This window comes from Rissa tridactyla, chromosome 3 (assembly GCF_028500815.1).
Source record: "Rissa tridactyla isolate bRisTri1 chromosome 3, bRisTri1.patW.cur.20221130, whole genome shotgun sequence".
NCBI classification, from domain to species: domain Eukaryota; kingdom Metazoa; phylum Chordata; class Aves; order Charadriiformes; family Laridae; genus Rissa; species Rissa tridactyla.
The window spans coordinates 88040779-88068221 of NC_071468.1; the positions used below are offsets into that span (position 1 = coordinate 88040779).

General features: G+C 41.7%; 1 protein-coding gene across 1 annotated transcript in view; it reads right to left on the reverse strand.

Moving 5' to 3' along the window:
* LOC128907528 (hormonally up-regulated neu tumor-associated kinase homolog A-like) overlaps nt 1-26814 on the reverse strand; it is a 31358-nt gene extending 4544 nt beyond the window's left edge. The window contains 10 exon segments of the mRNA XM_054196486.1: nt 2823-3317; nt 4165-4384; nt 10817-10868; nt 10870-11082; nt 12638-12773; nt 14915-15042; nt 19443-19581; nt 20729-20784; nt 25303-25595; nt 26563-26814. Of these exon segments, the coding sequence (XP_054052461.1) occupies nt 2823-3317; nt 4165-4384; nt 10817-10868; nt 10870-11082; nt 12638-12773; nt 14915-15042; nt 19443-19581; nt 20729-20784; nt 25303-25595; nt 26563-26814 (1984 nt within the window).
* Nucleotides 26815-27443: the final 629 nt, after the last annotated feature.

Below are 27443 nucleotides of genomic sequence, written 5' to 3' on the forward strand. Positions count from 1 at the left end.
CACTGCAAAGACTTGATGTTTTCTCCAACCACTTGTAAGTGTCTCACTCCTTGGAAACCCCCGTTCTCTGCCGCAGCTGGAGCAGAGGCTGGGCTGAAGGCAGCTAAGGCCACGAGAGGATGAAGGCATCACAATTTGGAGCTGCTCCAGGAAGAGCTGCCTCTTATTGCACTTGGGTCATGGTGCAGTCACTTATCTTTCCAGACTTTGTTTTAGCGGGGAATGATTATTCTCCTCTGGCTGTTGTCTGCTTGGCACCTACACAGACACTCCTGCACTGAGTTGGTAAAGGAAAAGCATAAGCTCCTCTTGCTCTCCTCTCTCTGAGGGCTCATGGGGGAGCTGGAAGATGGTGGTAGAGCTGTTTGGAAAATGGATTTTCGACTTGGTGAAACAAGTGAGAGCATTTTGATGTTATTGTCATCTGGAATTGGAGTGTAAAGACAAAATATTAAAAAGTGTCAAGGAAAGACATTTTTCTCAGAAAAAAATGACGTGGAGGAAAAAGCTTTTAGACACTTACGGTCAGAAGGAAGCATTTCAGTATTGTGAAAGGAAACAGTAAATTGAAATGTCAACTTACAGCTGAAACCATTTGTTTCAAACCATATATTCAAACAAAATGTTTTGTAAGGGCGATTCAAAGCTAAAAATGTTTTCAAGACATAAACATTTTCTGAATTCTAAGGAAATCAGATTTCCCGAGAAAAACATTATATGGAAATCACTCAGCCACCTCTAGGTTCTGAATTGCGTGGTGCTGGAGCTATAAGCACAGCAAATGGCCCCTGCGGTCCTCATTATCTTGGGTGCGCATAAGGGAAACTGCTGGGTTTGAGCTTCCTTGCCACTGCCCCTGCCCAGAGACCAGTGGTCCTTTCATCCCCTCTGAGCAGAAGGGAACAGATGCCACACGTGTATCTGCTTCCTGGCCACGTTCTGCCAAATCCTGCTGGGGTCACCAAGCATTTTTTAATAATAAGTTTCTTTCCAATCTGGATGGTTCTGACCAACTAGATTTTGGAGCGACTACCTGTGCTGTTATGCTCTGAGGAGACTTTAAGCTTTGGAGAAAAGCAAAGGGCAGGGGCACTAGCTTTTCCACCTAGCTCAGCTGCAAGCCCAGGTGGCACATCTGACTTGCAGCCACACGATCACGGGACAAAGTCACACAGCATGTTTTCTTCAGTGGTGATAAATTCCTGCCTTTGCGCCCCATCCTTCCTCTCCAGCTCTTCAGCTACAGCTGTGGACTTGCCCTGTAAGGCTGGTCAGCAAAGATGTCCTGAGTTAAAAATGGGTCTCTTATTCAGAGGATTTTTCAGGGCTGGCTGGGATCAGGGCTCCGCAATAGCTGTTCCAGCCCAGCCGAGGAAAAGGCAGAGTGGCCAGCACCCATGCGGTCTGCGTAAGCTTCCCTCAGTGAGGCAACGCTGCACGCTTGTCAGGAGCTGTGTGGACCATGAAGATCTCACCCCATGGACATGGTCCCGGTGAAGTGGGGGAAGGTGAGACAGACAAAAACGGGACCACAGGTTTGGGCCCCCTCAGTGTGACCAAATGCTTACCACAGTGCTTGTCAGATAAAAGCCTTGGTTTTAGCTCATAGGATTATACCTGCTTCTGCTGCTGCTTTTTCTTGCTGCTATTCTTTGTATATCCATCTAGTATTACTCAGAAACCCTTTGTGCATCTTTTACTTCTACATGTGAGCTTACCGAGCAGCAAATATGAAGACTCCCATTGTATTCTCACCTCTATCAACTTCAAATCTGTTGAAGTTAAGGGATTTAACTGAAATAAAAACTGATTTGAAGACAGAATCAGGCTCAAAGCTTAGTACTATGAAAATCTAGTGAAGCAGCATAAATCATTGAAACTGAAAGCAAATGCATGTTTTCAATAGTAAGAGACAAATGTGAAGGCGCACAGTTACAAATAAGCAGTCCTAATTAAGCTGTTAAATTTACAAGGAAAATGTGTTGATTTGCTCCTTTCAGGGGAGTTAGGTTGCATGTTCTCCATTAATCAGAATACACACAGTTAAAACTAATAAATAAATAAAGATCAGTGCAATGACTTTTTTGTTTATTACAACAATCCCCCCAAAATCAATTATTCCACCGTTGTTACTGTTTGTTTACCTTCTGCCTTATGTTCACAGCTTAATGAAAATTGCCTGACTGGGTTTATTTTCCAAATGAAATACATAAGTACAAGTGACACAAGTTTGGGATAGTACGTGTATTGATAGGAAATATTTAAAATTATATCTTCTGCCTGCAATGCCTGCTTTTTTGCCTAAATATGCTTGATGATGTTCTGTTACAGTGACATCTGTTTTTCTATGTCTTTGATGCACTCTGCAAAATTTGTAGCCCAATGTTTGCTAGGTGTCGGAGGACACGCAGTTTAAATCATGTCATCCTTCTTTCAGTTTGTAAGTGTCTCATTTTAAGATTGGATTCATCTCTCCTGCCTTCCTTTTCTCGCTGTTTTTGTCTGTCTTTGTTTCTTTCCTGTCCCTTCATCCTATTTTCTTTTGATGCTTTGTGGGTGTTTTATTTATGCAAAATTTAACCTTTGAGTCTCTGTTTTTTGCCCCAGCCTGGTTTGGTGTGGTGGAGATAAAACTGGAAGATTTAGGTCTGTAGTTTTAGGTGCATGTCTGAGTTGGATAAAGTTTTTCTTAGTTTTCTTGTTGAAAAAATGAGTTGGGTTTTCTTTATACTGCCTCATACTTCTTACGGTAAATGTTTGCTGTTGGGACATGGGGAATGCCGGTGGTTTTGAACCATGGACTAAAAACACAGGGCAGATACTTGTATGTTGCTGTGATGCCCCCAGACAGGAAATCTTTCTAGCTAGGGTTTCTCTCAGGGCACCTTGTTGCAGCCTGGGGAAAGGTGACAGCTGGGGAAAGTCAGTCATGAGGAGATCAGTGTCCTCTTTATCAAGGTGCCACCGTGTTGGGATGCAAATATTGTCATCTCCTGCCTTCAGAAGGTCTTTAAACCTCATGTCCTGATGAGGCAAAGGACTCCTGGTAATAATTTTGTTTTCCATTAGGGACCAGGGAGGTGCTTTGCTTGTACACGTCATTGCTTCTACGTTTGAAAAAGGAAGTTGGTTATTTGCTGCTGTGGATGGCAATTTCTCATGAATACGTGGTTTTCTGGCTTCAGTCAAATCTTCAAAATCATTCTTGTTCTCCTGAAGGTCCAAAAGCAGCTGATACATGGTCTGACATGGCGTACTTTTGCTTGATGACTTAGGAGGTCCAAGGTGGACCAACTCTCTGCCTGCAAACTTGGAAACTAAAGAGAATATAGAATAAATCAGATCAGCTTCTGCTGGAATGTTGTTTTCAAGAAAAATAACATGTTAATATCAAAACAGCTTCATCTCATGAGAAAAAAAAGTCAGTACTTGTAAAGGCATAAATAAAAGTAAATCTTGACCTAGAATGAAATTTTGCACCAAGGATTTAAAGCAAATGGTGATCTGCTGGTAGGCAATCAGCAAGTTTTTTAGTTGGGTGAATAGTCTTAAATGACCATCTCAGCATAAAGTTGCCTGGCTTAATTTTAGTGACTATTATTCATTTATGCTTCTGGGGCTACTTATGGCATTAATTTAACCATGTCACATATGTGAATAGCTTTGGGCGTGCAATAACTGGAGCAGAAGTAAGCTTAAATTCAGATGTGGAATTTGATTATCCAGTACTGTGCATCTTCTATATTTTTGAGACTATGGAAATAATGCCATGGATATGAGTGCAGCCCCTTCTTATAGAATCATAGAATGGTTCGGGTTGGAAGGGATCTTAAAGATCATGTAGTTCCAACCCCCCTGTCATGGGCAGGGACACCTCCCACTAGACCAGGCTGCTCAAAGCCCCATCCAGCCTGGCCTTGAACGCTTCCAGGGATGGGGCATCCACAGCTTCTCTGGGCAACCTGTGCCAGTGTCTTACCACCGATGAAGTTGTGACACTTGTAACCAGGCTGGGAAACAATTGCTCAAATACTTGTAATTTCAAAACAAAGTGGAAGGATATTTCTATAGAATTTTCAGGAATCGTGTTCCCTTTTTTTCCCAGACAGATACCTTAGTACCCTTTTCAGACTAAGATGCCAAGACTATATTTTGGAACAGTACCTTCTGTCAAGTTTTCTTGGTTTTCTAATGTAATTGAGATCTCATCTTCCTTAATAGCATCTGGCACTGCCAGGGTTAGTACAGAAGGAAATGCCCTGTTGCCATAATTTCTGAAGTTTTCTGGAGTGTCCATTTCAGCCTTCTGGGAAATCTGAATTTCCGACTGCTTATTCAAATATTCATCAGGATTAATATTGTGTTTTTCTACTTCATTTTCCCTCTGCAAAATGATCAGACACCATTCTATTAGTATGGGACAAAAAAAGCACCTTGAACTTTAAAGGAAATCACAGTAGAACACGAGCAATGGGAAATCTTGTTTTCACACAAGCCTTGGTTACACACATGAACTTTTCATCTGAGCAGACCCCATACCAGAGGTTCTTCCTGAAACCCAGCTGCACGTGGGCTGGCAGACCTTGCCTTTTACCCCACAGGCCATAGGGAGCAAGTTTTCATGAAAATCCACTGGAGACTAGAATGCCATCTTTGGAGAGCCTGTAGCACTTCCTTCCAGGCTTACAGCTCACGGAGTCTGCTAACCAGGGTACCACAGACCTCATGCTGCAAAGCAAAAACATTATAGGATGCTGCGAGCCACCCCCCCGATCCAGGAGGAAGATTGTCGTGGGCCTGTTGCTGTCTGCTGTGAGGGCAGGAAGGCAGCACAGGGCTAAAGCAGTCCTGGGAAGGTTTTGCAGTGGGGTTGCAGCAGGAAGACCTCCATGGAGCTGTCGTAACAGGACTGAGGATCCTAATAAAAAGCATGGGCTCCAGGACTCGCTCCTGCTGCACTGCTGTCACCTTACTCCTACATGCATCCTACATACACGTGGGGGTGTGCTTTCATATGTAGGACACTCGTCTATCCCATGATCCAAATTTTCAGAGTCCTCACTGCGGTAGCCTCATGCACACTGAGTTTCAGGTATCAAAACGTTGTGAAGATGCAAGGGCTGCCCCGTGAAATAAATCCCCTCCTACACTACAAAGTCCTAAGATGAGCTATCTGCGCCATGTGCTGCTTCTGCCAAAGACCACCTTCTCTCAGGTCTGGCACTCCTGAAAATGAAATTTCTGGAACGTATTGACTATCCACATGGATCTTCCAGTTCAATACCAAGCTTTTTTGCATGTTCTCCATGTCATCTTAGGCAGACCCACTTTGTCATTATGCAGACACCACTTCGGGGATTATCTGTAGTGAGTTTTGGTCTTTTCACTGCCATCCCCACATAATACAAACTTCTTGCTTCCAGAATCAGAGAAGTCATTTGTTTTACTGTGTGGAATATTTATCTTTCATGGTTTTCTTCTATTCTTTGCATTGCAAAGTACTCCGCTTGTGAAAAATATGTTTTTAATCTAACATGCCATTATAAAAAGTGGGTGTAATTTGTGGAGAAAAGGGGCTTTTGAAAGCTTGCATGTATTTTGTGAATTAGCAAAAATGTTTGGAAAAATTTGAAGGGCCTCAAACCTCAAACTTGTGGGGTTACTCCATCCTTCCTACATATTTGCAGAACCCAATCACAATTAAGAAAATTATTTTCAAAGTATTTATAAAAAGAAACGCAGTATGTTTAAGTTGACAACATATTGCTAAAACCACGCTAGATCAATTGGGAATTTGAGATGTCATAAGCATTTTAGGCTATGCAATCAAATAGTCTCCCAGGATTTTACACACTGCTAGTTAAGAAAACAAATTTTCATCTTACATTTTGCAAGCTGTCACCTTATATACAGTATATCAGAAAACTTGCCATGACTGGTTTTACTGCCAGACCTCTTAAGAGCTAATTGGTTAAGCACCTGGGCAGGAAGCTTTTTGGCAGAAATGCTATTTTCTGCAAGGGCTAGCTATAAAGTTCTGGATGGCAAATTGTAATCATTAAGGCTCCCTCTTCTACAACAGAACACATAAAATGTAAATACATTGCTTGGAGAAATTACGATGCATAAAAGGACAGGCTGTGTTTTAAGTTTGTCCAATGACTTATGGCTCAAATTTGAACATGGAAAGGATCTTATGCTTTTTTCAGGGTCAGGCTTTCAGCAGACTTCTCTAATTGCACCCAGAAAAATGAGAATCACATCTGTTTGCATCCACCAAAACTATTATTTGCATGTACAAATGTTAGCTTGTGTATACAAGGAGGAGTTGCAAATACAATGACTCGCGCTGGTTTTTCAAACAGAGAGGTTTTGTACATGAAAAATAATTTCCACAGACTTTTTTGCAGTTGTAGATTAGAAGTTCAGCTGAAAATTTGTCCCCAGGAAATTGCATGTTTCTTCAGTATTGTGTGAAAAATCATAGCGTAGTCTGCTGCCTGGAATGAGTTGAATGCAGTGGTTTGTGAATATGTGTTTGAATTCCAAACAGTGTTTTGGGCTGATTGTGTTGGTGGAATTTTTTATTGCATGTTATTCATGAGCATTGTCATGAATGCAAATACTTTTTCGTTTGTGTTGATATTTGATACATTTGGTTCTTTTTGGACAGAACTTTCAGAAGAGCCAGATGCCAACTTTCTCTATAATTCACTGAGGGGAGGGGAGGTTTTTAATTTGTTCAAAAATACTGGGGTATTTTTTTTACCATTAATTTACTCCCTTATAAATATTTTCTGTCTGTGCGTATCTCTTTTCATAGGCAGACAAGAATACACAATAGCCTTTATGGTCCTTTATAGACAGAAATAATGTAAATGAATGGCAATTTGTTTTCAGGGTTCTTCATTTTACCTGTGACTGTTAGTTGCTACTTATTTGTTTCGGTCATTTAGATTTAAATTTGTACTCATTTAGATGCAAATGCTTATTTTTGTGCTTTAATTTTATGCACACAAGTGGTCTTGTTGAGCTCAGTGAAACTATTCACATACTTAAAGTTAAAGCAGATGCATGCATTTGCAAGATCTGGAGAGCTGAAAGGAAATTATGTGATTTAATGACGGATCACACGCTGCTAGTAATAAATAGCAAATAGTTGGCATTATACAGAATAGAAAGAATATCCATCTATGCATTTTGAAATATCCTTGGCATAATTTGTAATACAACTATCAAATACCCATGCAGTTGTAATTAAGATCCAGTAACATTATCAGGATCCCAACAAGAAGATGAAGAAAAAGTGGGAAATTTCCCCCTCACACTCAGTTAACAATTTTTACGCGTCTTCCTCGGTTTCAACTCTCTGTGGCCGGGTGGTCAGAGGAGTGCATTGCAGCCTGCCAAAGAGGTGGTTGAATTTGGCCTCTTTTAGACCAAAGCAGAGATTCCTCCCCCCGCGATAATGCCCTGCCAGCTGCCTCCTCCGAGTGCCGTGCTAGCGCAGTGCGGGCTGGGCTCCAGGGGAGCTGGGGGCTGCTCTTGGCTCTGCCTTTGCCCAAAAACGTCATGCCACCCGTGTGGGGCTCTGCCTCAGGATCCGAGAGCTGCATTCTTTTCTTTTCCCTATATACTTTGCATACGCTTAGGGCTAAGTTTTGCCATTGTGTAAGCATGTGCATAAAGTAACTTTTGCTGAAGAACAGGCCAGAGGATACTGGAAAAATGAGAGCATTGAGTAAGAATGCCCAACTTGATTTCTTAGCCAGCCTTTCCCTCTCCCATCTTTTTGCCCAAACCCCAGCCTTTCTGGGCAATATGAGTGTTACTGAACGTTGGAGAAACTCGCATAAGGTGGCAGCACTACTAGTCATGATTTAAAAGAGCTCCTGGGGAGGAGTGATTGCACAAGTTAATTGTGTATAAAGCTTGAATAAGAAGCAATAGAGAGGTGATCAATATTAGCTGCAAATAATTGCAGAGCCTGGCTACTAGCAAGGGAGAAATACTAATTTTCATAATACAGAAGAATGTAAGAGGAAGTAGAGGAATAAAGCTAAGGAATGATTTAGAGTGACTATCTGGGAAAAAGCCTATGAGTTTTACAAACACTCTGATAACAGAAAAATCTCTAAATGGTACTAGTAGCAGGCTTTGTGTTTGTGAATTTAAAGGTAGCATTTACAAACCTTGTGTTAACAAACGAGGAAACAACCTTTTAACAACTTAGATGCCAAATTTAGGCATCTAGCTTGTGCATATATTTCAGGTTCTTATCAAAGATGTCCTAAAAGCGAGTCAGTTCCCTCCAAAGCTGTTAAAGGGAGGTTCTGTCTGTCTAAATGCAAATTTAAGATGTCCCCACATTGAACACGCGAAGATTTGCAGTTCAGCATCATTTTTGTGCTGTGGAAGAAAGAACTGCACACCTGGGAGCTACGTAGAAAGGGACATAGGGAAGGTGTAGAAATGGGGAGTTGTGATATGTACAACCGAGCAGACCCCAGAGTGCGTACCCAGTTCACGTGCTAGACATGTCCCCACTAGGTTTAGTTCAGAAAGGGGAAGTGCAAAGTTCTTCCCCTGAGGAGGAACAACCCCAGGCACCAGCATATGCTGGGGCCACCCATCTGGAAAACAGCTTGTCAGGAAAGGAGCTGGGGGTCCTGGTGGACACCAAGTTGAACATGAGCTATCAGTGTACCTTGCTGCAAAGAAGGCGAATGGTATCCTGGGCTGCACTAGGAGGAGTGTTGCCAGCAGGTCAAGGGAGGTGATGCTGCCCCTCTACTCAGTAAGGCCACGCCCAGAGTACTGTGTCCAGGTCTGGGCTCTTCAGTACAAGAAAGACATGGACATACTGGTGACAGTCCAGTGAAAGGCCACAAAGATGATTAAAGGACTGGAGTATCTCTCCTGTGAGGAAAGGCTGAGAGGGTCGGGACTCTTCCACCTGGAGAAGAGAAGGCTCAGGAGGATTCTCATCGGTATATACAAATATCTGAAGAGAGGGTGCAAAGAGCCAGGCTCTTTTCAGTGGCGCCCAGTGACAGGACTAGATGCAATGGGCACAAACTGAAACACAGGAGGTTCCCTCTGAACATCAGGAACCACTTTTTCCCTGTGAAGATGACCAAGCATTGTCACAGGTTGCCCAGGGAGGCTGTGGAGTCTCCAACCTTGGAGATATTTAAAAACCATCTGGACGCGGTCCTGGGCAAGAAGCTCTAGGTGGCTCTGCTTGAGCAAGGGGGTTGGACCAGATGACCTCCAGAGGTCCCTCACCCAGTCTGAGATTCTGTGAAAGTCACCACTGTTTTGAGCTGGTAGCTAGCTAGGTTATTTTGGGTCAGTACCAATTTGGATTTAAACCCTTGACTGGAAAAATGTCAACACAGAGAAAGAAAATGTCAGTCATTCCTTTGTTAAACTTCCCATCTTTTCTTCCTTGGTCTACCAAAATGTCCAGCCTGCCTGCGAAATAAATAAATAAATACTAGGATTTCAAAGCAATAATTTTTAGTGTTACTGCCTTACAATCAGAGCCATTTTTTGGGTCTGTGCTTGAATTCATCTTGACTCTCTGCCTTAAGAGGGCATTTTGCATGCCAGGAGTGGCGGGAAGCAATGCAGCCCCTTAATCAGCTTGTAACTTACTTTGCACACACGATTGCTTCCCTCTTCCACCCGGGTAGGAAGCTGAAAGAGGTCATAGAGGACTTGAAATGCTACCACTTGCCTGGAAGGCTAGATCTCTAGGGGCTGTAAATCAGCTTGATACCCAGAGATTCAAGAAAGCTGGTCAATAGCCTTCACAATACAGCTCTTTCCGAGTGACTTATGATTTAGCAGATCCAATTCAAAATTTTAATATGAAAAAAATCACATATGTGAAGGAAAGCCTCCTCCCCCTAAGCGCGCACGCGCACACGCACACACACACTCCCCAACTCATATTTTTGAGTTATGGCTCTGCCTGCAAACACTGCACAGGCTGTTGCAACCTTGGGGCTGTGTGCTGGGATGGAGATCTGGATCTGCTCAAGCTCATCTGAATAATTTCTAGAGGAGTCAACTGGACCTTCTCAAAATACAGCTTCTCCGGGGCAAAGGCTTTGAATGGGAGGCTAATCGCTGATGTGTGTTGTTTTGTAGCTGAAACTTTTCCCATTGCACTTGTGTGTTAGAAGCTGGAATTTGGCTTCCTGTCTGCCTAGTTTCTGCCTGAAGCAAAATTTTTATGACTGAGCTGTGAACCCCTTAGTGGAGACGGTTGTAAAAGAAAAGCTTACAGCCTTTTTAACTAATTGTGGCCTTACCAGCAATTACCATAATTTTCTGAATTTAATTTTTAATTTTTTCTCCCCTCTGATCTCACTCCATGTCCTTGAGTGAGTCGGAGCTGGAGTGTGAGCATAAGATACAGTGTTAAAAATAAAAAAAAAAAGATGCTGGGAAAACATTTTACAACTTTCACAGCTTCCCACTCACCTCCCCAGACTTTGGATCAGGCCCTCACAGGCCAGTGAGAAAGGGAAGGGATGACGGAGTCACTGCAATGCTAATGCTCCTTTACCCAATGGAAAAGTAATATTTTATGTAAAGCAAAAAAATTCTCAATCCCATTACAACCAGCAGCCCATTTTAAAAATTCATTAGTCATAAAAAAGGGTATATTTATCTCTGGGAAAAAAAATATCTTAAAATAATCACCTCTGAGAATGCCAGAACATAGGTTTCCTGAGACTGCACCCAGATCTGCAATTTCATTACTATTTTCAGTGAGTTTTGTCTCCATTCCATGGACAAGCACCCTTTTCACATGTGCTGTGTGGCTGTCGCGATATTCCTCATAAGAATCCAGGGAACACTTTATGCCTGTCATGATCATGATATCTTACCTGGGCTCTTTTGCGGTCTTTCTGGTACCTGAGCAGTTTCTTCAGCAATAAGCAATAAGAAGCCATGGCAGGAGAGGGTCTGTTACTTATTAAAATGTTGATAACTTCTGAAAGACTGAACTCCATCATTTCTGTCATGTAGTTTAAAACAACAGGATTCAATTCACTGGGGCAAAGTCTGAAATATTAGGAAAAAGTACTTAAATACAAATGATGTGTCCAGATATAATGTCAGTATTTACAGTAAGTGGACAACACACTTCTTGTGATGTAGCTGCAGTAGGCTAAGTCAATTGTACAGTCAAGTTATGATACGCAGTTGTGCAAAAATTCTCTGTCTGGTTACGCTAACTTCACAGAGCTGGGCTGAGGCTCTGTTACTGCATTATTAAATATCCTATTGTTGATATAATTGATTACTCCGAAAGGACACCCACCAGGATTAAGCTTGAAAAATTAAAAGATAGAAACCAGCATTTTCTCATTTTAATCGAGTGTGTATATTTTGGTTCTCAGCACAGTAGTCTCAAATGGATTAACAGAGAGATAGTGTGTGTGTGTGTGCGCACGCGTAAGAGGACAGGAAGAGCCCTGTAGGCAGGAAAATCTCAAAGGAAAAAAAAGAACTAAGGAAAGTACAAGAGGATTTGTATTTTTATATAAATCAGATTGTAAAATAAAAATGCTGATGTTATAATGATAATTATTTTACTCACAGGCTTCTGTGAGTAGTAAAGTGTAGTAAAGGCATTTCAGAATATGACAGCCCCGGTTTCTGAGACTTCTAAGACATTTTTTCAAAATTCAGTGTGGATGGGCACAGATACATCTGAGGGGAGGGAAGGAAGGCAAGGTAGGAACAGTGGACAATTCTCAGAGAAATGAACAAATTGTGCATAGGTTTCTAATAGCCCTAGCTGTGACTGACAGTGGAACACCTGGATTGTGGCAGGAAAGCCTGCCACATGTCCTGTAGACACCATTGCAGCTGGTGCAGATTACATAGGCCAAATTACACTCTTTTTTGATTAGTGTAAACTATTGACTTTTACAGAATGATCTGGTCGTGAAATATTTGACCCATGGCTAGCTACTTTCAGCTGTGAGGAAGATGTAGAATGTCCATCACTGAAATTAGGTATTTAAAGACATGCAAAGTATACTTTGCAGCCTCCCAATATGACAGATGAATAACATCTCAAAAGTTGGCAATGTTTATGTGAAATGTCATATTGCACATATCTATTTCAAACTTTTATAATAATCCTAAGCTGTAAAGCAGCTTGTGAAGATAAAAGGGAGACTACTTAAGGCCAGTTATAAAGATGCATGAGAATAGAAATTATTAGACTAACAAGAAATACAGTGTAATATAAAAACGTCATTCCCTCAGGGCATGCAAGACCTACTTTTGCAGTAAGGGATTAGAAGCACAGCATCTAGAAATTAATGGCACCACTGAGGCACGTTAAGAACAAAATTATTGATACAATGGATATAGGCAGTTCTATAAGGATCTATAAGTTTCCTCTTATATAAAATTTATCCATGGTTAGAAAAGTAGATGTGCTGTTTTCTGAAATAAAATGTTGTCATTTCGGAACAGCCCTGAGCAGATAATAAAAAGCTTCCAAAACTGACAAAACAAAAAAAATCCTAAAACCCCCAACACTTCCCCCCCAAATCTCGAATCCTGAAATCGCAAGCTAAAAGAGAGAAGTGAAATTTGTTACCTGTTCTTATAGGTAGCAGCATTCAGTATTTTTCTGGTGAAGCCTTCATTCAACCATTTGTCTTTTATTGCTTCTTTGACTCCAGGCCTCTTAGCAGGGTCAGGCTCAAGTAAGGACTGCATGAAGTGTACAGCTCCTGTGCAGTATTCAGATGAAATGGCTTGTTTACTAGTGATATCTGATTATTTGGGCAGTGCAAAATTTTCCTTTTTCAGAAAGCTGGCACTTGCCCTGCTCTGCGCGTTGTAAGAACCTCAGATAAAATCCAGTCTCTAGGGCTACCTCTGGACTGCTGAATAAATGGCTCCAGCTCTCCTCTGAGACTGCTGTGGTCTCATGTGGTTCCCCCAGGGATGCCTGAGCAGGGTGGGCAGCCGTGGCCAAACCATGCCGGAATGCATGCTATGGACCTATGGATGCTGCTATAGATAGAGCACTGGATCTTGCTTCCTAATTTGCCCCAGTGAATGCAGCCGATGGCATCAATAGCAATCTCAGCATTGTGCTTACTCAGCATTTGATCACGGCTCTGAGAAGGGGGGGTTCTGTGCCAGGTGACTACCCAGGATTTACCTTCCTCCCACAAAGAAGCTAACCCCATTGATAAAACTCTCTGTATGACCCATGTGCTCAGATGATGTATTGTGCTTTGGCTTCCTGGAATTGGGACAGAGAAAGCTCAAACATTCCCATATGTCTATCACTCAGCTCCAACACTGCATAAAGTCCCTCTCTTTTTTTTTTTTCTTCTTGGGAAAACTCTACTGAATTCTTCCGTATTCCTTGGGGAAGTTTTGAAATGAGCAAAATGGCAAGTGAGCATTAAACTGGGAACATACTGCTCCTTTCACTTGTAATCTCCTTCAGAGGAACTTAGATCTAAAGTATGCAAAGCTTGTTTACTACTGCTCTCTCACTAAATTCCCAATGGGCAAGGGAACAATAGAGTTATCCGCAATCTTCCAGTCACTGTGTGGGCTTTGTAGAAAAGCAGAGATAATGCATTTATTAGTAGAAGCTATAACAATAGCATAAATAAGAAAAATTACTAATATAATAATTGCAAATATGGAGGGCTTGTAGAAAAATGGAGCTGCTATCTGGAAACAAATCTCCAAAGAAAGATAAATGAGAGACTAATGTACAAACATTCTGGACAGCTACGGTACCTCATACCATTTACTCGGGGAGAAAAAGAAATTGAATCATCACATTATCTTAATACTCTAACTAAGGACTAGCTCCAGCTAGCTTATTCTGGAACTGTCTGCTGCTTCCCAGTGCTTGGCTGCAAGGCAGCCACTGAAGCTAATCTTGGTTCCTGGGCTCATTCTTGCCTAACCTCAGAGCAATGCTGCTCAAAACGATGGGGAGATCTGGACTCATGCTTGTAGGTAGCTGGGCAAAACATGTCTCGTTCTGCTCTGCTTTCTCACTTGGTCAGTGAAGCTGCACGATAATGGCTGTGAGAAGATGCCCAAGCCTGTGATGGTCAACAAAGGAGATGCTAGTCCAGGTGGAGAGAAAATAGGGACTAAAGCCAGAGGTGTATAGGAATCATTGTAAAGCAGCAGAATTTTGAGCTTTGAGGAAGTAAATTTTGGACTGCTAACCCAGAGCATATATACACCAACATGACTTCTGGGTTTTAGAGCCATGGGCTGTAATTCAGGCTAGAGATTTTGAGAACTTTCTTTCCCAGTTGTCCTAAAAGACTCCACGGACCGGACCTCATTAAAGAATGTCAGTAAAATTCATTGGAAAATGTCGTTTTTCAGTTCTTTCTCATGAAAAGTATGAACAGGCTCTTCACAAAAATAGCCATCCGATTTCTTTAATTATCTCAATGTTGTGGGTTCTGTCTGTAGCCAAAAGATAAGCTCTTCAGGAAAAATTATCTAAGGTTTTGATAACTGATTTTTGGGAAAAACAGGAAAGAATGTCTGGCTATGACACACAACATGGGACATAGAAAACATGACTGTGTCCTAATTTCTGCACAACTGCTCCACTTATGTAAAAGCAATGTACATTTTATTTCCCCTGTAAGAACCAAGAAGAGTGGTCTTTTGAAGAGGCAACAATGTTATTTTCCTACTACCCTGAAATAAAGAGATCTTGCCTAAGGCAAACAAAAGTTATTTCTAAATGCAAACAAAGGAACTGGTAAAGGTACCTCTTGTTTTCCAGAAGGTTGCGTTACTGCTAAGTTTGCTTTATTACATGGGTTAGACCTTTTATAGATCATTATTCTTTATAAAAATTGGAGTGCTTTACCAGGGGAGATATCTGACGGAATAGGGCTGATTTCTCCAATTAACATCTTTTGATGTAGTTGCTTGATATTGAAAGGTTCCACGGTGAAGGGTAATGTGCCGGTTAGCATAGCAAACGTGCTTACACCTCTGTCAAAGAAAAAGACAAACATCAGAACTCCATATAATGCAAATAAATATTTGTTAAAAAATCCCACAGAGCTATGAGTCAGGTTTCAGAGGTTTGCCTTCAGTATCAAGAACGGGGTTACAAATTACCTCTAAGCAGCAATTTGTACTGAATACACATCTTACGCCTTTTTTCTTTGTGTACATGCCATTTTATCTAGAAAAGAATGTTGTGGGAAGTGTATATAAAATAGACTGTACAGTGAGTGACTGGAAAGCCTGCAGTGTTGAAAGTGGAAACCTGCTGTTTATTTTAAAATAAGCTCATTGGAGTGTCAGTGTAGTGTTCCCAGCCCATCAGAATAAAGCATTTCAGTTTGGAGGCTGAGTGACAACACAGAGCTGGGACTGATGCGATAGATCCTGTTCCAAATAGTAATTCAGTTCTTCTTGCTTTGCTCAGATTGCTAAATTAGGTGCGACTTATGCCTAGAAGGCATTCATTTGGTAACAGCTTGCTCTTGGCTAAAAACTTAAAACTTTAGCTCTTGCGAAAGACTAACAACCTGCTAGCAGCGATCAGCAGACTTTGTGAAGGTTTGCCATTCTGTTTGGAGAAGTACCAACGTTTGGAAAACTTGCTTAGCTGTCCCGAGTTTGGGAACGGGGAGGTTTCCTTGAACACTCTCCATGGTACTTCCTTGCTCCAGCTGAGCGGGGCCACCACAGCAGCGCTTCTCTTCGCCACTCTTTGCCGTGTCTCCATTGAACTCAGTCAAGACGGTCATTTTAGGAATTCAGGCAATTCTGATTTAATCGATCTGGCTCGTACAGTAGTGCAGATGATGACAATGTTATCTCTTCGTGGCGTGCACAGCTACAATCTTTTTTTAATGTTTTCAAACCGTTGAAAAACCATGAGAAGACAATAGCATCACTGAAAAGCCGTGAGAAGATGGTGGCACCTTTTTCTAAATGTTGCATTGGATTGCATTTGAACCGGTAACCGATGGATAAATGCTTTTTATTACTTTTGACTAGGACTTATCTTGTCTCACTTTAACCATCTAAAACCTAGATATCAGTAGTTATCAATGGAAAGAGACAGGCCTCTCCAAGAGAGATTCATCACAGCTATGTTATACAGCTATTTTAGGCTGCAGTTAAGTATCTCAGGAGATGAACTATCTCCCTGCACTGACACTAACTGCCTGGTATAACCCAGATGCCTGGTTGTTAAATGGCTAAATTTAGGTGAGATCAATTCTCTTCTCACTTTACCAAACCTTCTGACGAATCTCGTCCTTGAATGTAATGCTTTCCAAAATGTTCCTGATTAATCCTTTGAGTAAAAAAAAACCAACCCAGAGATACAAAGGAAAATTAAATGACATTGCGTTGACTGAAGTAGCAAGGATTGTCATTCTATAATACATAATAACATGTGGAGTAAAAGTAACTGGAGTTGAAGCAAGAGAAGGGTCCCTGGATATTCCCTGATGAGTGGAAGTAACATGCAGTGCAAATGGACCTCTAATGTCATTACAACATTGAATACATTTTTCTTTTCAACACTGCAAACACTACCATGCACTTCAAATTGCTGGTGATGATATACATGATTGGTGCTTTAAACTGGCAATAGTTCTTTTCATCAGCCTACTGGATGGGGAAATCCCCAAGGTACAGGAATTTGGGGAGTGGATGTACCTGCCATCCTAAAAATCTCTTTCAAAATCTTATGCACTAAATGTACCTAGTTAACAGTAATGCACTTAGCAGTTAATTGTAGCTGGGATCTGACGGCATGTTAAACTTGAAAGTTTATTAACTACAACAGACTGCTTCTTCTCTATCCCACTGAACTATCTGGATTTGAGTACAACAGCTGTTTCCTCAATTCAGCTGATGCACGAAAGCGAATAACTTTGCAGTCCTCCCTCCGAAGAATCTTTAAAATCCTATGCACAAAAGTCATGATTAGGCAAAACAGTGATTGCTGTTCGCTGTTGCCTCACAGGAGCCTTAGCTGTAGTGTCCTTGGTCTGGTTGGTTTTCTGAATGTGCTTCTGACTGAATATGGCTTTCTGGTTCCCGTTGTAAAGATTCCTTGTCAGTCCTGCTGCACAGAGTCAGAATTTCTCCACCACATTAGAGGTTTTTGCCAGAGTCCAGTCCATCTGTAATCCTTTACTTATTTTGTGACAATAGAAGTAACTTATCTTTCTAATTAATATTTTAGTTCATCAGAATTCCCTTTTCCATGATGATAATATAAATAATTCAGGTTAAATGGTAAATATGTTTTCTGCCTAAAATGTAGAATATGTCTATGTTAAATACCAAGGGCCTTATATAATTTTTATGTAGCCCTTGACCTGTTATGTGCTGTTTATTAACAGAGTGAGCTCAGTAAATGGTTCTTAGGTTACTGCTTTGCCTTCATTCAGACATCTAAAATGTGAAATAAGTATAATCCTATTTAAGTGGTGACAGCATCCTCTAGACCTGATTTTTCTGTGTTATGTCTACATAAATCCAGAGTAGTACTCTTGAAATCCAGACTTATACTGAAGTAATTTTGTAGAACTTCTCCCTCCATCCTTAATTTTCTGTACTGTTCATATCCTGTAAATTTAGAGGAAGCTGAGGTATAAGAATCATAGTTAAGTCAAAACCCGAATTAATAGTGTGTCTGCCAGAAGCAGGTCTTGAGAGGAATAATGTGCATTATGTATTTATGTGTATATAAATCCTCTTTCTCTTTCGACCATATAGGAGTGCTTAGCTTCTACTTTAGACATCTAAATCAGATCCTATATGTAGGTACCAGCAACCTTGCAGATCGAACTAAACCCCTTTGTCCTCTGTAGATACATGGTTTAGTAAAGACTGCTGAGAACTCCTCAAGGAGACTCCATATTCTTGCAGCTGGATGAGCAGGTGGAATATCCCAGTTCCGAGCAGTTCTGTACATCCAGACCTCCATTCCCTTCTGGCAGGTGACCAGGGTGAGGTGGTTTGGATTTGGATCAAATGCAGCGTTGTGTGTTGAACAGAAGCAGAACATTAAGATCCGTTAGACCGACACGGTTGTGGGGTGGGGTGGGGTGGGAGGCGGCACTTCTAAGCCAAAAAGCCCAAATACACTGACAAGCCTTCTGAGCTGTTTGAAATCCACAGGCTTTTTTCATTGTCTTCAACAGCACCCTGACTTTTACCCTACCGCTTGTTAGTTGAGATACTGCAGGGAAATATGGTTGCAGTTGTAAATAGGTGGGAGGAGTCAGGACAAAGGTGCATTTGACCAGCTGCTGCGTTTTTGAATCTTACTGCTCTAGATGAAGGTTTGGCTTAGTCTATGTTACTCATACTCATCTTCTATGCCCTGAATCATACCTGCTAGAAATGGGCTTAAAAATGTGTTCTGGGTGGAACACAGCTGAGGAGAAGCTGATATGTGGGCGCATATACTTACAGATAAACATGAACTGCCTTTGTACAAATGATGGACATGGAGAACAGTTCTCCTATCCTGATCCATGAAGATCAAAGGATACAAAATTGGACTTAATATACTATCATTTTCTCAGATCCATCCAGAAAAACTGAAAAAAAAATAAAAAAAACCCAAACTTGACTGCTAAAATTGCAAACTGCAAACACAGTTGAAAACTCTGAGATGATTTATATGAAAAATTACTCTTCTGATGGCACCTTCTGCATTATTCTTTGTTGTAAGGGACATACCCTATAGATGTAATGAACAAATAAAATGGAGTCCGCTCAGGTTTGTGCCACCTATGAAGTAAATAACTCCATTTTTTAATCATAATCTGATATAAGGGCCTAGCCAAGGTACAGATGAAGGTCTTCTGGCTCTGCTGTAGCCACATCTTTGTTTTGTGTGTCTCTGAGACTCAATTTTTCTGTTTGTATTTCTTCTTTAGTCAAAGTAGACAGAAATGCCCATTTGTCAGCCCAGGGTTTCCAGGGCTTCTGATTTTAACAGAAGTGACTCAGATATCAGCTGTACCTGTGTGCCATAATGCCAAGAGGGTGGGGCGGGTTCGTCTGGGGGGGGCTGATACATACAAGCCTTTTCTGTGTGTGTTCAGAGCAGGCTCTTAAAGCTGGATACCCTACCTTCTGCTGACTTCCCTTGCTGCAGGCTTACTCCAGAATAACATGTGCATTGCTCATTCATTTTTCTCTCCAGTGTTCCGCAATGAATACACACTTCAAGATATATTTTTCACACCCGTAAATATTTTTTTTTCCGGCAACCCTTCTCCAATATATCTCTGCTTTCCACACTGATGCCCCAAAGCAGAGTGCCACTAACCTATTTATAGCAGAGTCTTGTCTAAACCATTCAGTGCTGAGAGTGGTTCAATAAGCATCTTTTTAGATCTACTTACATGGACCAGATGTCCACCTTTGGACCATATTTCCTTTGAGCAAGGAGTTCTGGGGCAGCATAAGCTGGGCTTCCACACTGGGTATGTAACAGCTCCTGAGAGAGACCCTCAAACTTTGCAGTATTGCTCAGTCCGAAATCTGATGGTCACAAAAACAAGGAAGAAGTTTTAGTCTCTTCTCAAAATAGTTTAACTTTACGAATTGGTTGAAGATAGGAGAAAGATGAAAACGTCAGCTGTCTGTAGCATCTGGTGACATCTCAGCTGTGGATACCAATTTGGGTTCGAATAAATGTGCCGAGAATTAGCAGGTGTAACAGTGAAGTTACCCAGCCACGGGGCCATCGGCCTGGTTTGGTTGATTTTGGTTTAGCTATTTTAGTTTGCCTTGGTTGACTGTATGCTGGTACAAGAGCTTAGCTGTGCAGCTGCACTAGCACGGCTTAATGAGCTACGGCATTCAGCTCAGCTGGGTCTGCTTTAGCCCGTTGAAAACGTGGGGTAAAATGTGCTAACTTAAGCCTTTTTCTCTGTGTATGTGCATGTGTGCAAGGGGGGGAGGAAGAGAAAGGTGTGATTGTAAAGGACTGGCTGGCTATAAAACAGGGGTGAAGAGTTGGTGCCTTTTTTCTCAGAGGTGTTAAGCTTTTAAAAGTTTGGGAAACACTGGGTTAAACATGTGGCGTCTCTAAGAGTGAGCTTCCCTTGTGGGGATTTTTCTGTGTGGTTTCCATAGAATAAAATTAATGTTTCTCTGAGCTGTGTTAACTGCTTGGTGCAAATTCCCTCATTTTTATAAATGTTTGCTTCACAACCCTAGCAAGGTTTCTGTCAGTGACCAAAAAAAGTCTTTTTTTTTTTTTTTTTTTTTAACACATACCAAATGATGAGGTTTCTAGTTGGAGTAATGACTCGACAGAAGCTAATGTGTCCATACCTGCATTTCACCCCAGAAGATTTATTTCTTTGTCTACAAATCACTCGTGCTAGGAACAGCTTTCTACACATAAAAGCTGTAATTGTTTCTTGCTTCTCCAGCAATACACAAGGGAAAACAATAGGCAAAATTGTTTTCCTTGTTCTCTTAAAAATATGTTTTAGTTAAAGCTCAAATAAACAAGCTGTTAAGTTATACTTCATAACTTTTATTTATTCTAAAAGCTCGAATATGTTTGTTGAATAATCACAAGCTCACTAATAAAATGTGCTATTTCAATAGTAGCTGAACTGCCACTGAAAACCACACAAAAAGCTGAAAACAAGCTTCAAAGATAACGTGCACCTACCGACAATTTTGATGTTGTTGTTCTCATCAAGAAGAAAATTTTCGATTTTTAGGTCCCTGAAACGAAGCCAGAAAGCAAACTTTTAAGATGCCTGATGTCCCAGCCAATCATTTGCAGATAGTTTTTAGCAAAGTTTAATTGAAATAATAACAATAGTTCTGCACAGCTCTGCCTACAATTGTAACAAGATCCTTATTCCTTCCTGAAGTTTTCAGTTGGGAAAATGGAAACTTTCTGTATTTCAGGCAGTATTTTACAAATATATATTTTAAATAGACAATTAATTTTAGGAATCATCCATTCTACTGACGTATTTTTTTAAAAAAATGAAGAGTATTTATCTCTACATTTGAGTAAAAAACGAAAGTTGCACATAGTTGGACCTGGAGTTTTTTTGTCTTTGAACTACTGAGCTGTGTTGAGTATTTCTGCTTTTTTTTTGTGCGTGTGAGTAAATCGTGCCTGAGAGGTATGAAGGATAAGAAGGGAACTGGAAAGTAAGACCCTGTGGAGGAGAGGATGTGTACCAAAGCTGGGTCGGGGACAGATACCCTGAACGTGGAGACATCTCCGCAGTGATGTTTATGTAAACAGGGTCAACCAGTATCAGCCGCCCCTGCAGGAGGACGTAATTCAGAGCTGCAGGAAAAAATGCTGTTAGCTGACTCAGGCGTGTACTTGCTTATTGTGGGAACATTTATATCCTTACAAATTAAAACCAAAAGCCGGAATATTGCTGCACTGTGGGGAGTGCCTGAAGTGGCAGCTGAAATCTTTCGCAGCACGGGGGAATCCTCAGCCAGTGTAATTTGGGTGTTGGGAAGCGGTCCAGGAGCCTGCGATGCTTTGCTGACTCCCATCCCGGCCTCCCGCGTGCCACTGGGGGCTTCCCTCGGCTCTGCGGGGGACGCGGGGGGACAGAGCAAATTTGAGAAGCGGCTCTGGGTACGTGGATATCCCTCCCACCCTCTCTGAAGTCGTGAAGCGCTTTTGTCAGCCCAAAGACCTTGGAGAGTACAGGAGGAGAAACCAGAAGGAGGGATGGAAACAAGGGCAGGAGCGAGGAGCGAGGAGCAAGGTCTGTGAGAACCTTGAACATGACTGCATGAACAGCACTGCACTGCTGCAGGGGATTTAAATCTGGAGGTGTACCCGGTGGTCCCCATGGGTGGTTTTATCGGAGTTTCCTTTTATCTGCGTGGTTCTGGAAAGAACAGCATTGCAGTCAATACCCTCTGCTGCCCCAGGCTGAGAATGGGATGGAGAGGGTTTTAATGATAATTTTTAAATCAGTTTTAATTTGAATAGCATGTTTTCTAGAGTGGCAAATAAGCCAGTGCCCAAAAGCTGGGAGGTACATTTAAAATAACTTTGTTCATAGCCTATCCCTGTGACATATCCCCATGCACTAAAACTGTGTGGTTTAAAACTAGTTGTTTTTCAGGCCACTGCAAATCTGACATTTCTGTTGGATTTAGCACCCCACAGTGCACTCTGATGACTTTTACTACACTACAATTAAATAATGTTACATTGGATTGCCGCAACTGCTGTTCTATAGGCTGAGCTGAGTGCTCACACAGTTAATAAAAATGTACGCTTTCTTGCCTGAAAAACCTGATAATGGTCACTATTAAAGTTTACATAGTGTCAGAAGTTAAGATGCATCAAAGATACATCTTGTTCTTTTTTTTCCAAAGGAAACCTTACCAGAAATGCTGTAAGTTTAAGCCACATCACGAATTTTTTCTCATTCCCATGGGGACTTCGGAGAGAGTGCCTAGGAGGCAGCTTGTGATGCTTCTCCAGGTCTTTGGTCCAGTAGTGATTCAAAAGGATATATGACATTTTTATATGGGAGAAGGGAAAATATCCAGGAAAAATTAGGAACTGTACATACAAGCAAGTTACCGTCACTTAGCGAGTGCCAGCTGTAGGAGTTGGTAGCTGACTGTGTGCATGCGCTAGCCCAATCCAATTGCGAGGTAATGCGATTTAGCTTATATGTCTTTATTGGAGGTTTTTAAGCTCAGATGCATTACCTCACCACTTGGCCATGTCTAGAGCAGGCATAGGGATAGTTAGCAGAGCTCAGTCGATGAGTGTTAGCTTGTGAAGCTGTTGAACCTGATCTTGTGCCTGAGCCCTCTTATATCTGGCACAGTAAAACGCTGCGTGCTGGATGAATAGGCAAGCGAGTCAATCCTCCATTTTCTTGATCATTTTGGCAACTGTGGCATCAAAATCAACTGTGGTCTTGCGTGGGCAAGAAAGGCACTACCTTTACTGTGAAAAGTAGACTCAACCTTAATTTAAGCCATAAGGATTTGTTGGATCAGTGCTGATTTTAGTGCTGAATAGGAAAAGAAAAGCTCAGGAAACAAAATAGCTGTCAAAACACAGCACAGGATTTCTGATGAGCAACATTAATTCGGAATAAAAATAGTTATAAAACCGGCCAGTTTTTCATCAAGTATATATTATTAAGACAATAGAAAATATTGTTTTTCCGAGGTATATCCCAGAGTTAAAAATCAGGAATGCCCATAAGACACTTCTGAGCAAAAGTAAATTAGATTAGCAAATTCTGAAGCTCATCACTTAGGAATGAGATCTTGCAATCACCAGGCTCCTTCATTCTAGTAAAATAAAGAGGCCCCAGGCATAGACCCAATGACTGGCACACAATTGTCCATCTCATGAAATTATGACTATGATACCTGGTGTGATTTTACCAGCACCCTCCCCAGCAGTGCCCTGACACATGTGGGGTTACAGGGTAAGCGTGGAGCAGCAGCCATTCCCACCAGGCAGTTTGGGAACCCTCCTTTCCTTGTGTTAAAGCAACGCAAAGAGTTGAGCTTTGCTCAGTGCTTAGATGAGAAAGTCAGATTGACTTTGTGAGGTAACTTTCCTATTTCTCTGCTCATCTTTCTGGAAGCATTGTTGCCGCCTTTTCAGAAGAGGATACGCCCACAATTATCCTCATGGGTTTAACCTCCGCAGTGAGTTGCTATAAATCACTGCAGCTGGAGCTGAGCGGGGAAGCCCTTCCACATCCTTCCCAGTCTGCTTCTGGTATGAAGTCAAGGCCGCAGCTCTGAAACTCAAAGCTAGCAGCAGATCATGAGTTGAGGTACCAAAGACCGAACCTGTGCCCGCGACCTAGCGAGACAGCTGGGCTCCTGCCGGACCATGCAATTTCATAAACCCTATGACAAGGCGCTTGAGAGCCAGGGATGAATTTTCCTTTGGTCAGGGGGGTTTGATAATAAAGCAAGTCTCTGGAGGAGCTCACACCACTTCATACCTGGCTGCTCTCAGGTTGTGCAGCAAAAATCTTCTCTCTCACAAAGCTTTCCCAGCAAAATGATACCAACAGAAGAAAAGCGGGAGAAGAAAGGCTACTCCCCTGCTCAGTGGGAAGGGTTGTTTCCAAACAAAAAGAAGGGAAGAGGGCTTGAGAAATTCATGAGGCATGTTGTCATGGGAAGAATGTAAATGTTATGATCATGGGCACTGAAGAAATGCTGCAAAATAGATTAGTTAGGGAACCAGCAAGGCAGGGATGTCAGCCTGGACTAAATGGGTGAAGCACCTTTGGTTTGTTTTCTGGCATGGGTTTTTTTGTTTGTTTGTTTGTTTAAATTCTCTAGGTCAGATACTGACTATTTCTTTCTTGACCATTCCTTATTAATTAACAAATCCAATATAATTAAGTGCTGTACTGTAAGCATTTCAAGTCACAAAGTACTTGTAAATTCTTAGCCATCATAGTCAGAGCTTATTTGTTACTGTAACAATACAGTCAACTGGATTACTTGCTAGGTCCTGGAGGCTTGCTTGATGAGTGCATTTACCATTTAAAATTAAGGATCTGATTGACCGTGAAGTATTAAGTAAAACAGAAAACTGGTGGGAAAAACTCCTTCTTGCCTATTCTCCCACCTAAAATGGCAGTCCTTATTCTGCTGCTCTTGGCATATGTGCATCTTGGCATCCCTGGTGAGGGGAAGAAGATCAGCTCTCCTTGCATGTGCTGCTCAGGTCCCTCTAGCAGTGGCTGAAGTCTTGTTCTGTCCCTGTAATGCAAAAGCCAGCGGGGAAGGTCAGCGACCTGCCACAGTTCTGGACCCGCAGGACCATGTCCTCTGCGCAGACACTGAGCTGTGATTCCTCGTTCTTCTCTTCTGAGTGATGTGTGTTTATTTCAATATGTTGTGGCTAAGCAAATGAAATCAATATTTATATGCACAGCCACACTGAAATATTTGAATTAGATACAGTCTTGTCACCAGCTAATTCTGAGATAATCGTGGCAAAGTACTAATTTGTTGCGCTCATCAGCTCTTATCCCTGGATTTTGTTACTTTACTCCCCAAGGAGCGTGTGACAGCTTATCTTCTACCACCACTGAGAATAAAATGCTTTATTTAGATGGGCTGAGGGAACATAGTCTTCTTGGCAATCCCTTTTTTTACAAGGAAAGTGAAAGAAATGCTCTCAGAGAAGAGTACTCTGTGTTTTTGCACTTTCTTTTCCTACTGTTCTTTGGAGGGAGGAAAACATCTTACCTGTGAACAATCCCCTGGCAATGCAGGTGCTCCACTGCAGACAGAATTTGCCTGGTGTATCTCCTTACTTCCCTTTCCGCGAGTCTCTTTTTGTCACAAATTCTGTCCAGGAGGTCCCCGCCGAGGCACAGCTCCATCACCATGTAATAGGAGTTGTCAGTCTCCAAGGTCTCATATAGCCGAACAACGTTGGGGTGCTTAATCATCTGGTGTATCCGTGTCTCACGCTTCATATTTTTCAAAACATAGGAATCCTGCTTGGCTTTTCTCTTGTCAATGACCTTTATGGCTACCTACATTGTAGGACATATTCAAATTGTCAACAAGCTTTGCAACCTGCATTAATTTTCAAAAAGGATGGTGAGTAAGCTGACATGTGGGAGAAGCTGGTTTTGACGTGACGTTGATAATCTGTATCACAGGGGGAAACATTCTTGATGGAAGAATACGCTTTTTATTTCTCTTGAAGCCAAAACAAGAAGGCTGAACTGTTGTATCTGCCTATCTGATTGCATTAATAAATACACATATATGAAATGTTCTCAAATGCAAAAAGTCCCTACGTGCTTGACTGTTAACTGCATCTGTACTCTACCACATTTTTTTTTCTAACATGCTTCCTTCTGACTTGGTCTAAAAGCCATTCAAGATACTGGCTATAATGGGCTGGGATTAGACCCTTTGCAATTTGGGCAGCTAGTCAGCCAGTGAAGCTGCTAAAGCCATAAGAAAAGTAAAAATCAAAAAGGCACTCGATAGTAATCCACCTTTCCACAGTTACATCGAGTGGTATGTTATTTTAGCCCGACTGAGCTAGAGATAACAGATGTTATCTGTATCCTACCATATAAATGATTGCTGTTGGAGTGGCTGGCTTTTCCATAAGTGTTGTCCATAACTTTATAGGTCAAATACATGTCACTAATTACTCAATGAGGATTATCAGGGAAAACAGATATGAAATTGTCCTCCTGCCATTATCCTATTCTCTTTCAGCAGGAGGGCATCTTTGTTCTCTATATTGTTTTATAATTGTGAAAACAGTTGCACTCAGTACATATTCACACATGTGACTGATTATACATGAGCAATAAACTCAATTTATGAGGTTAATTTATGAGGATAAGGTTCAGAGGATAATTCACTGAGTAGATTGTGGTTTGCGGATTAAATGGTCTGAAATTCTCTGACATAAGTTAGTGTGAGGTTACTTGCGATTCCTAGTGCGTGGTACCCTCTTAGGGTTAATTAGGAGCTTACCTTCTCCCCCGTGGGGATGTGCAGCCCCTCCATCACCTTGGCAAAGGAGCCCTTGTTGATCATTTTGCCTACTAGGTAGTTCCCAACTTGTTTGGAGTGAGGGAAGGTCTTCCCAGTCTCTTGGGGCATCTTGTTAAAACAGGCAGGTATTTTCATATCCTTTAAGTTTTTCTCCCATTCTGGTAATATCCCATCCGAGTTGCCAGTATCTGTCATTTTGTCATCCAAGCCTGCTTTCACTGCTGTGGGCATCCCTGGAGAGCCAGATTTGTATTGCTACTTTCCAGATGTAGCTTCTGATTCACAGCAGATCCAGGCACTAAGTCTGTATGTCTTGTGGTGCAAGTGCCATCCCGCTGATCACACAGCAACTAATCCGTTCCCTCCGAGACTCCGTGTTTGTCACTGATCTCTACCCTGGGCATGCAGATCTGCTCAAGCAGAACCAAGTGGTAGATTATTAACCTAACCTGATACGCGATGTCAGTTAATGCCCCAGAGCTGCCGAGACAGATGACACATAACCCCAGCATTAGCCTGGAATATACAGCTCTCTTCCTGCTACAATAGTTCCCTGACCAAGTTGCACCAAACTAAAGTGAAATCCAGTTTTCCTCACATGAATATTGCTGGTGTGCAAGGGCACAATTTAGTCTAAAGCCAGCATGGTACCTTGCATGAATGCAAAGCTGAGTTATGTACCTGATGCTGTGCAAGCATTTATGCATTTGCTGTGTAAAGCATGTAAATATATATGCACTTGTAGCACATTTAAGTCCCAGGGTCCTGGCCTGATTCCGGGTCAGGTATCTTACATTTCCTGGGGCTGTAAAATGTAGCAGTGGGGACAGAGAGAGAAAGAGGGTGTGTGTGAACATTTT